Source organism: Ochotona curzoniae, unplaced genomic scaffold (genome assembly GCF_017591425.1).
Source record: "Ochotona curzoniae isolate NIBS_2020 unplaced genomic scaffold, NIBS_Ocur_1.0 contig_2688, whole genome shotgun sequence".
NCBI lineage: Eukaryota > Metazoa > Chordata > Mammalia > Lagomorpha > Ochotonidae > Ochotona > Ochotona curzoniae.
Window position 1 is genome coordinate 6,456,309 of NW_024465553.1, and position 10,668 is coordinate 6,466,976.

A 10,668-nucleotide genomic window follows, 5' to 3' on the forward strand; every position below is an offset into this window, starting at 1 on the left:
TGGGCCAAGCAGAAGTCAGGAGCCCAGAACTCAATGTGGAGCTCCCATGTGGATTAGCAGGGAGCTGGGAGGGAAGCTAGATTTCCTAATATAGGATGCCTGTATCCCAGCAGGCAACCCTGGATGCCTTACCCAGCTTAGGCCAGGCCTTGTTCCGGCCATTGCTGTATGAGCAGACCCATCAGGCACAAGCCAGCTGTGCAGAAATGTTAGCACAGCTCAGTTGTGGGCCCTGCCACCCAGCTGGTGCCCAGGAATCCAGTGCAGCCTGCCCCTCTTGGCCAATAGTTTTCTGGCTAATGGGCTTTGCTTATTAACCTGGCCTTGACTTTGACCAGTCATGTCGCCTCCTCTGCCTCAGTCTCCTTGTTCCTAAAACAGCAACTGAATCCTAGTGCATGTGCTAGGACTTCGGGCACTACCCCCACCCCTGCCAGTCCTGTGCATGGATCAAGCCAGCGGTGACCATGGAGGAGGAGGGAGGACATGTGCCAAGGTGAACAGGTCCACAGCTGGCCTGGTACTGCATCCCGTGACAGGCTGTCGGGGGCTCTCTGGGCCTTTACCCAGTGTCATAGCAGATAAGGGGACATAGGCCAGCAGGCTGTGTGGCCTAGCTCAAGGACAGCTGAGGAAACAGCAAGAAGCGCAGGGCCTTGGCTCCTCATTTCATCCCGACACTTGAGGCAGGGTGGCTGCCCCTTCCCTGATGGAGGTGGGAAGAGACCGGGGCCTGAGGTCCCACACCTGCCAAGTGGCCCAGCTAGGATGGCCCCCTTCTGGGTTCCAGTGGTTGCGGCCTGCCACATCTCACAAGTGTGAGGGTTTGAGTCCCAGCTGCTCCACTTCAAATTTAGCTAAAGCCTCGGGTCCCTGTACTCACACGAGAGACCCAGATGGAGTTCCAAGCTCCCAGCTTCACTCTGGCCCCGCCTCAGCCATTATAGCCCACTGGGAGGATAGGCCAATCTCTGTCTTCCTCTCTCTGACTCTGCCTTTCAAATAAGTAAATTTTAAAAGCGGTGCGGAGGGAGGGGCCCCAGATGGAACAGACTCCTTATCCATCAGCTCAAATCCAAGTGCAGCCCTCCCTGCTTGGAGCTGAGAAGGGAGCAAGGAATAAACGAAAAGGCCCAGAACAGATTTATTTTCCTTAGCAAAATTCATACAGAATGTTACAGTCAGGTGTTCTCAGCTTTCCCCAAAGATCAGAAGTTATCGCAGTTGTGTCCAGTGGAAGGGAAACTAGAAAGCTGCTCGTGCTCAGAGAAAGAATGACCAATGTGGGGTGGGGAGAGATTCCAGGGCATGGGTGGAGCGTGGGGCGGGGCAAGGAAGCTGGGGAGTCCCAGGGGCCTGGGCTTCAGCAGGCTGGAGGCCAGCTCCCGACTGGGAGGAGGGTCTGGGCCGCACGGCCAGGACCACAGGTTGTGGAGGGGACCTGGGCGGCCCCGCCAACCCATGCCTCAGCCCCGCCGCAATGCCTGCAACTGCTGGGCCACCTTCTCCAGCTCGGCCTCGATGGCTGACAGGCTTTCCAGCTCCTGGTCCTAGGAGAGAACACGGAAGGTGGCTCAGAAGGGCATGGAGGGGACAGGGGTTGGGTACGGAGAGCTGCGTGACCTTGGAATGGGTTGTCTTCCTGTTCCCTGTAAATGAGACAGCCAGGCTATGGATGCTGCCCTCCACCCCCCAGTTCTGTCTTGGAGTAGCCCTGGGGGCATGAGTTCTGAGGTACTGGGGCTTCTGAGAAGCAGAGAAGACCCCACCCCGCCCTGCCCACATGACTCTGGGACCCTGTGCCTGCTGTGGCGAGAAGCCAGCACGTGCCTCCAATCTTCCCAGCTTTCTGTAGCAATGCGAATGGTGCTGCAAACCGTGTACCCTGAAGCCCCTTCATCTCCATGGCAACAGGCAGCAGCCCTCTCCCAGCTCCCAATAGCCTCCCTGCTCTCCAGCTGTCCAGGAGACCCCAGGCCCCAAGCCCAGAAAGAGGGCTGGGGGCTCCAAGGAGAGTGAGCAGGGATGAACACTGGAGCCAGGGGTGTGGACAGGGTTTGGTCTCCCAGGTGCCATGAGGTACTACGGTTTGGACCAGGCAAGCCATGGGGCTACCTCCAGCTCCCCGTCAGGAAAACCCAAGTGCGCCTGCTGAGGGACAGTGTCCTCCTGCTTCCTAAATAGCCCTGAGTGTGACTCAGGGTGCAAGGTAATAAGGAAAGGACGCCTCCATTTCATAAATGGTTTGAACAATGAAGCTCCAAGAAGGGCAGGGACCGGGAGCTTGTCCCAGCCCGCAACCCCTGGGCCAGTCCCAGCCCAAAGCTAGAACTCCGCCCATTACCAACCTCAGCCCTGCGGTTGGCGCTGCCCTCCTCCTCCTTCTTCTCCTCAGGGTAGCTGTGGCCCCGTGCAGGCAGGCCAGCCTCCACGCTGTCCTCCCGGGAGGACGGCCTCCAACCCCGCCGCAGATGTGGCCCGGAGTCCCTGAAGCCATAGGCCCGGGACCGGAAGGAGAGCTTCATGGAGCGGTCAGGATCGGGGTCTGCGGCATCCTCGTCCTTGCCCTCCAGCCGCTTCTCAGCTGTCAGCTCCTGGGCCAGCTGCTCCATCTTGCTCCAGCGTTTGGCATCCTCCCACTCCTTGGAGAACTCCTCCCCCAGCTCCTCCAGCTCTGGCTCCCTGCTCGGCCTGCCCCGGGTAGGGCCTGGGGGGGCTCCTGCTGGCTCTTCCTCCTCCTGTCCCCTCTCTTCCTGTCCCTTGGGGGGCTCAGCCTTGGACTTCTTGGCTCCATCCAAGGCCAAGGCCTCAGACCTACCTGCAGTAAGTGAGGACAAGAACAGAATGAGGGTGGTGCCAAGCCCTGTCCCTGTCACCCCGCCCCCCCCAACCTACCCCTGGGCCCTCTGCTGTGGCCACCAACTCCAACCTGGCCTCCCCACAACCCAGTCCACCGGGGGAGCAGTGGCGAGAGCCCACCTCTTCTACAGCTGCTGCAACCCTGAAGCCGCTGGCCCCAGCTGGTGCGGGGAACGAGGAGAGACCCTGACCATGTCCTTGTGGGGTTCTGGGGCCTCGCCTCACTAAAGCTCATGCTGGGTGGTGTGAACATTGGGCTCCCTCATCACACTGCCTCTCTGTTCCCAAAGCCCACTCACAGCCCTGAGGGGCCCTCACCTTCCCTGTGGACTAGCTTCATGGCCTTTTACTACTCATGAACTGTGTGACCTCAGGCCAACCAGATGACCTCTCTGAACTCAGCTGCCTGTTAGGAACATGGCCGGGCTGCTGTGCGGGTGGGCGAGGCCCCATCCTGCCAACCCCCTCCTCCCAGACACGCAGGCTGGGGGCTTGGTCATCATACGTACTCTCGCCTTTGCGGATCTCCTCCAAGCCTCGGCTGGCTGGGCTGTCACCTGCGGCCGTGGGGCCTTCCTCCTCCGAGCTGTCTCCAGCCCTGGCTTCCTCCTCCTCCTCTTCTCCCTTCATCTGTGGTCCTTGCTCTGCACCCAGCCCTCTGTCCCCGTCCCCTGGGCCCTGGGAGGGACCCTCGCCATCCCCGTTGGCCCGTGTGCCTGGTTGCTTCTGGCTCGGAGGGGGCTGGGTGTGGGGGGCCTCCACCTCCTCAGGGGTCTGGCCGGTGCCGTTGGTTGCCGACTCTCGCCCAGTCTCTGAGAAGCCCTGTGACCTGGCTCCGTCTGGGGCTTCCCCGCTGCGCATGTCCTGCCTTTTCTCCACCGTGTCCTCTGGGGCTGCCACCTCCGTCCCCCCTGCAGAGGCAGCACAGCACGTGAGGCCCACGGAGCAACCAGTCTCCGGGCCCTGTCTCCACGCCTTTGGCTTCTACCAGGCCCAGCCTCTTAAACCAAAACAGGCAAGAGAAACCTGCAGAGTTAAAAACTCACCCAAGAGGATAGAAGCCTGAACAGAAAATTAAGACATCAGCTGGAGTGTTACGTGCCCCTGGACAATCACGTAACCTGTGTAAGAGGCCTATGGCTGTGGCTTCGTTCTCTGGCGGTTTCTCTGTAGGAATTCCTCAGCAGGTGCTCCCATGGCTGCCTTGAGGATGACCTCTGACCAGTGGGACTTCCTCCCTCCCCTGCTGGAACCGCTGCTCCTGAACCAACCACTCCACAGGAGCTCCTCCAGGCTCCGGGTGAGAGGGCCTCCCAGGCCCCACCTTGCGGAAGCCCCGCTGGCCTGCGAGGAGGTGGGCAGCCTGGCATCTCCTGTGGGCTGCAGGTGACAGAGCCGATGACGCCCAGTGCCAAATTCAAGGCATGCGCTGACATGTGGCTGCCTCTCCAAAGGGAGCCACACACACACACACACACACCTGGCACACACACACACAAATACTCCCACACAGCTACAGGATTACACACAGACATGCAGACACACAGGCACAGACATGCACAGGTACACACACTCACACAGAAGCACAGGCACACATAGACACACACAGACATGTAAGCAGACACACATGGACACAGACACACACACAGACATGCACGCACGCATGAACGCTCATGGCACACGCTGACACATAAACACACGTGCATATTCACACACATGCACACAGACCCATGGACACCACATGCACGAGCATGCAGATCCCACTGCTCGGTCCCTCCATTCTGCAGTCCTGGCAGGCTTCCATGCTCAGTCCAGACAGACACCTGCTCTCCTGCAGCCATTACAGGAGGCTGAGCTGCACCCCGCAGCCGCTAGGGAGGCACTGCCAGCACGGCGGCTGTGGGTTCCCTGGCAGGCCCAGAAGAAGGGATCTGGGGGCCTAGCTCCCGGACCCCAGCTCATGTTCCCATCTTCAACACAGCATGGCGGGGCAGCCTGGGGCTCTTACTCGGTGGGGAGGACAGGTTCCAGATCACAGTGCTGACCTAGGCCACTGTCTTCCTGATCCCTAATAGTCTTGGGGTTCAAGGAAGCTGACCCAAGTCCTGAGCATGCTGCCCACCCTCCCTGGAACCCTTAGACTGCAGTGGCTTTGGGTGGGCAAGGCTGGACGAGTGCGGCCGACCCAGACTTGGGTCCCCAGTCATGCGGCACGCCTTGGCCTGGAGACTGTTTCTCTGGGTCCCAGTTTCTTCTTTTTGTGAAGGGAAGGAAATGATAGCGATCTCACAGGGCACAGAGACGGGGTTCTTGGCTCCCAGGTGCCCATGATCCTGCATACCCACCATGCTTGGGGCACCCCCGTCTGCCTCCGGTTGGACAAACCTGGTTGTGTGGCCTGGTCGCTCTGGGTGTGCAGGACCTCCGAGAGCTCTGCCTCAAAGCCACTCTGCTTCTCCTGTTGCCGCACCCTCTCCTGGGCCCCTGGTGGCAGAGAAGCGGCAATCTGTCCCATGGGCTCAGCCCTGGCCATTGAGCTGGGCACGTGGGCATCTGCTTCCCCACCCACGAACGTGGTCGAGCATGTTCCAGGCCTGCCCCGCATGACCCTGTGGGGAACTGAGTTCAGGAGGGCCGGCGGGGAGCAGCAGGCACCCCAGGCCCCTCTCTGCAAGAGCCACCGCAGCTCCCCAGAAAGATAACAAGCCCTGCCTGATGCTGCATGAGAGGAATGTGGGGGCCCAGTGCTGTGGCCTAGCAGCTTAAGTCCTCGCCTTAAATGTGCCAGAATCCCATATGGGCGCCAGTTCTAATCCCGGCAGCCATCACTCTGCCTGCTTGTGGTCTGGGAAAGCAGTCGAGGACGATCCAAGGCCTTGGGACCTGCACCCACGTGGGAAACCTGGAAGAAGTTCCTGGCTCCTGGCTTCGGATCGGCGTAGCACCAGCTGTTGCGGTCACTTGGGGAGTGAATCATCGGACGGAAGATATTTTCTCTGTCTCTCCTCCTTTCTGTATATCTGACTTTGTAATAAAAATAAATAAATCTTAAAAAAAAGGGAATGTGGGGGACCCCTTAGGGCCTGGTGGCTGGCTCCAGGGCCAGTGACTGGCTGGCTCCTCATGGAAGTTCGACCCTGACCGTATGGGGAGTAAAAGAGCAGATGGAAGATCTCTCTCTCTCTAACTCAAGTAAATAAAGCATTTAAAATAAAAAGAAAATAATACTGTCTATTGTACACACACATTTCCCCTATAATGATCTGCTAGGTTAATTATTTAAAGGCAACAAGTCATTCAATATCTAATTAAAATGATCATATTATCATCATATTTAATATTTAATTTAAAAACACAAACTTGGGGCTCAGGATGATGAAATGAACAGTGACCCCTGTTTGGCCCAGCACCTGCCATGACACCTAGCTCTCACTTTGTCCCCCCAGTGGCCCCAAGAAGCAAGGGTGGGAAGGAGTGCTGGGCAGCCCGGGAGTGGCCACAGGGGTTCCTGTGCTGGGATTCTGTCAACTCGCTGGGCGAGGTGCTGGGTAGCATGGCTAACTCTGTGAGCTAACAGCAGCCCGATGACCTGCATCCCACCCAGCACCCTGACTGACCTTGACTACCCCAGTGACGGGGAGCTCACCACCTCGCTCACTAAGTATGTCTCTTCCCAGGACTGTGTGGACTTGCTTAATCTCGTGGAAAAAACACCACTTGCCTTGAAGCATGCTGAAAATCTGGACTGTGCTTGAGGACAGGCAAGACCCATCTGTCCCCACTTCCTTCTGACTAAAAGCTCTCCTGTCTTTCTGCCGCCAGTGCATCCCACAGTTTACCGGGGTGAGGAGCCCCCTGCAAATGCCCTCCCACACGGGCTACAGTCTGGCTGCCCTGGGGCACGAGGACTGCTGCATCTGGTCTTGGCATGTCCCTCCCCACTGTGTGACCTTGGGGAGGTGGCTCAGCTTCTCTGGGCCTCTGTCACAGCACAAGCAATGGCTGAAGCAGGCGGCACGCTGGGATTGAAAGGAAATGCCCGAGTTGCCCCACCTGCCGCCCTCCTGATCTGCCCCTCCTGTCCTGGAAAATACCTTGCAGAGCCAGGTCTTGGAGCTCCTTCAGCAAATTCTGGTGCCGCAGGATGGAGAGGATGCGTTCGTCTGGAACGAGAGGGCGCTGTCATGGGGAGCGGGGTCTCAGGTCACCGAGCAGTTGCAGCTGAGCACACAGGATTCATTTGGAAATACAAAAGCGGTGTGGCAGCAGCCAGCTTGGGGCTGCAGAGAGCCCTCCTGAAATTACCACCTTTGCCAGGCACTAGTTGGTGGCCACCGACCCCAGAGCATACGCCACAAGGGGTCTCTGTAAACGCCCTTCGTGCCCCACGCCTTGCTTAGACCGCCCACATTCCATTTCTTCATTTTCCTCCTTTTTTTAATTCCCAGCACTCCTTTTCTGTTTAAAAAGGCCAGCCCAAGAGCTACAGCTTCCACTAGCTGTCTAGTTAGGAAGTCTGGGCTCACCATGCCATGCCTTTGTCCAGCACGAAGCTATGGGGTGTCACCCAGGTGCCAGAGGTGGTTTCAAAATAAAACACGCAAAACCCTCACCCCGAAGTTCGCTGTCCCAGCTCAGATTGGTTCTGCCCAGAATTCTAGGATATTCTGTTAATGTATATATCCACTCTCTAACCTACGTTCTCCAGAAGCAAATGAGCCAGGACCCCGTCATCACCCAAGCCCCATGGAGCCCAGCCCAGCACCCAGCCAAAGCAGACACTTGCTCAGGTACCCATATGCCCACCTCCCAGTCCCGGGCACAGACCTCCTCGAAGTGTCTCGAAACACTCCTGGCTGACGGGCATCGGGTTGGGCTTGGAGAGTGTGTCAGAGATGACCTCCACGATGCACTTCATGACCTGAGAAGAGAGATGAGGGCACAGGCTGGGGCTGCCCTGCAGGAGAGCTCAGCCCCTACAGGATCCGGGGCATAGCTCTGCCCTCCTGGCTGGACAGGCCTGCCAGTAACTCATCACTTGAACAGCAGCTGAACCTGTTGGGCAGGGGCAGGGGGTGCAAGAGGACTGGTGCCTGGCTCACGTTCATCCCGAATGTTGCTTCTCGGAAGATGCAGAGGCCAAGGTGGAATGCCAGCAGGAAATCTTGTGAACATGCTTTGGTCTTGCACAGTTCCACAGGCCAGCTCCTCCAGGGAGCCCTTCTAGATTTCCTTGGCTTTACCGTATTGAAATGGGACCTGGATCACTCCTCCAATACCCACATGGAAGCAGTGACAGCCTCCTAATCTGGCTCCATAGTCACAGGTGGGATGAATCCGCTGGCTGACAGCAGCTCTGTCTCTATCCAGTGCCCAATCAGGCCCCCTTGCTAAATGGATCCTGTACTATCCCCTGCTGAATGGCCCAAACTGTAGTGTGTCTCCCAGCTGTGTGATGTTGGGCAGGTAGCTTAACCTCTCTGTGCCTCAGCCAGAGAACAAGGCAAGTCCCCAGACCTGCTCTGACAGCCTAGGGCTGGGTAGAGGAGCGGGAGGTGTCACATGTGTACCAGACAACAGGAGCATGAGTAGGCGAGGGAGTGGAAGGCTGTGTCGGTGAGACACCAAGGCAACAGAGCCGCAGTTCCAGGCTCGCAAAGCGGCCAACACTGCATGGCACATGCAGTCCCAACCCCACATGGGGCACTTGGGTCTCAACCCGAGCTGCCCAGTGTCTCTGACCCTCTCTGCCCGACATACCCCGGAAACCTGAATGTCTCACTGAGGGCAAGTGGCAGGCAGGGTCCTGCAGCCCATAGCCTGTGTCTGTGCTGGCCCTGCCCATTCACTGAGCCCGCACATGATCACCCATCAAGAGGGCGGATTCTGGAAGGCAGGAACCAGCTGCTGGTGCCAAGAGGGCTGGGGTGCTCAAGAACAGATGCTCCAGGATGGACAATCCCTGTGACTGCTGCTCAGAGAGGTTAGGCAATTTTCCCAATGCTGCACAGCTAGAACGAATGGTGTAAATTTAATTTCTAGCCCACTGCCACTAAAAAGAAATCAAAAATGGAATCAGAACTGAACCATCTTCGACATTTTAAGTTTTGACGGTGGTTTCTTAACAGCCCCTGGAAGGGTGGAGGAAATATTTCTTTGACCCTCAAGTGGAGGTAAACAGGGCACCACAGCATGGCAAAGCAAGCCCTGTTCACACACTGACCCAAGTCCATGTCCAGTTGCTGGAGAAAGTCCCCCTCCCCCAGCCAGTTCCTGGGCTGCCCCCCCACCAGCCCCAAAGGTCCTGGGTTGCAGGAGGCAAGAATGCCCCTCGAGCAGGGTGCTGCAGGCAGAGCCAATCCCGGAGGCCTGTGGATGCCACGCAGAGGTTCCAGCTCCAGTGTGCAAGCCAGCAGGTCCAGTGGGGCCAGGCAACCGTATGGAGGGAGCCGGGGAGTCCCCACAGCAGGACAGCAGGCAGAGCAAGCACTCTTTGATATCTTCTTTTGCAAGCTGTGCCCAGGCTCGTAGCCGCAGTGCTGGCTCCTGGCTTTATGCCACGCGCACTCCTGCAGCTGCCCGAGACCTAGCTGTGCACGCCAAGTGTCCACAGCCCAGGAGCATCCCTGCTCTTACCTCGGTGTCTGCCTTACTCAGAGCGCTGTTCACCGGCAGGGCAGCAACTGGGGAGAAAAAGAGTGCCCACTCACTCACCTCCTGCCCCAGCAGGACCCCTGCACCCAATGCCCCCCTTAAAACTGCCTCCACCCCAGCCAGAGGCCGGGGCGATTTTGTGTCTCTTCCAGCCCTACTGCCTTAGATCGGGAGGGGGTGAGGCAGTCCCTAGAGGTGGCACTGGGAGCCTTAACTCTTCCCAAGGGAGCAGGTGCTTGGGAAACCAGGCCAGGGGCCACGGGGGAACGGGGCAGAGGGTGGGGACAGATGCAGGCAGAGGAACAGCCCCTCAGGAAAAGGCGGAGAAGGGGGGCGCTTGTGATAGACTCCAGAGGCAGGACTCAAGGGCAGCAGTGTGGGAGGAGAAAAGAGGGGAGAGGGGAAGCCATAAGCATTTCTCCCACCTCCCCGCAATGACCTTGGCCGGCCTCGGCGCGGAGTCGACGCTGGCCCTGAGGCTGCCGAAGGCCTCGCAAGGGCTGCGGAGGCAGGGGGCCCTGCCCGGTGGAGTGGGGAGTCCGTCCGGGTGTTCCAGGGGGCCGGTCCGGGCGCTGCTACCCCGCGCGCGGGGCAGGGTCGCCGTGCGCTGTCCGCGGTGCTGATGGCCGCCGCGGAGCGGCCGGAGGGGCGCGGGACGCCAAGCCAGCGCCTCGGGGCGGGAGGCCAGAGAGGCCAGGGGCTCCCCGACCTTCCCTGGACCGACCCCTCGCTCACCTTGCCAGGCGCACAACAGAAGCGCCAGGACGGCGGCGGAGTGCATGGCGAGGTCGGGGTGCAAAGAATCTGGCGGCGAGGGAGCGCGGGGCGTCCGCCGCTCGGTCCGAGCGCGGCTACAACCAGCCCTGTGGTCGAGGCGGCGGCAGCAGCAGCAACTGCAACCGGGCGCCCCTTATGTACCCCGACCCCGGAAATGACGTCAGCGGGGCCGCCCCTGGCCCTGCCCCCACCCCCGGGGTGCGGCCCCTCCTCTCAGTGCTGCTGGCTTAGGACATCCACAGCAGGTGGGTCGGCCGGCTTCGGGGGAGGAGGTGGGGTGCAGGTGCGCAGGAGCCGGTTCCCCGGGCGGTTCCACCGATTGCCCGCATGCACCCCTCATCCTCCAGCAAGTGCCCCTCCCGGGCTCCGTCTTGGTTT

At 59.3% G+C, this 10,668-nt stretch overlaps 1 protein-coding gene across 1 annotated transcript; it reads right to left on the minus strand.

The window, feature by feature from the left end:
• Positions 1–1,466: 1,466 nt before the first annotated feature.
• On the minus strand, positions 1,467–10,294 carry CHGA (chromogranin A). Its single transcript, XM_040975577.1, has 7 exons — positions 10,249–10,294; positions 9,496–9,542; positions 7,687–7,780; positions 6,954–7,022; positions 5,245–5,343; positions 2,349–2,818; positions 1,467–1,550 (listed from the first exon to the last, which is right to left on the minus strand). Exons 1-7 carry the CDS (start codon positions 10,292–10,294, stop codon positions 1,467–1,469), a joined length of 909 nt encoding a protein of 302 aa, XP_040831511.1.
• Positions 10,295–10,668: the final 374 nt, after the last annotated feature.

Bases quoted from the DNA above. Each gene is read 5' to 3' on its own strand.
- CHGA (XM_040975577.1), bottom strand. From the start codon at position 10,294: ATGCACTCCGCCGCCGTCCTGGCGCTTCTGTTGTGCGCCTGGCAAG. The intron at 7,781-9,495 runs GTAAGAGCAGGG...CTCTCTTCTCAG, and splicing joins TGAGTAAGGCAGACACCGAG to GTCATGAAGTGCATCGTGGA. The intron at 2,819-5,244 runs GTTTGTCCAACC...CACTTACTGCAG, and splicing joins CGACCAGGCCACACAACCAG to GTAGGTCTGAGGCCTTGGCC.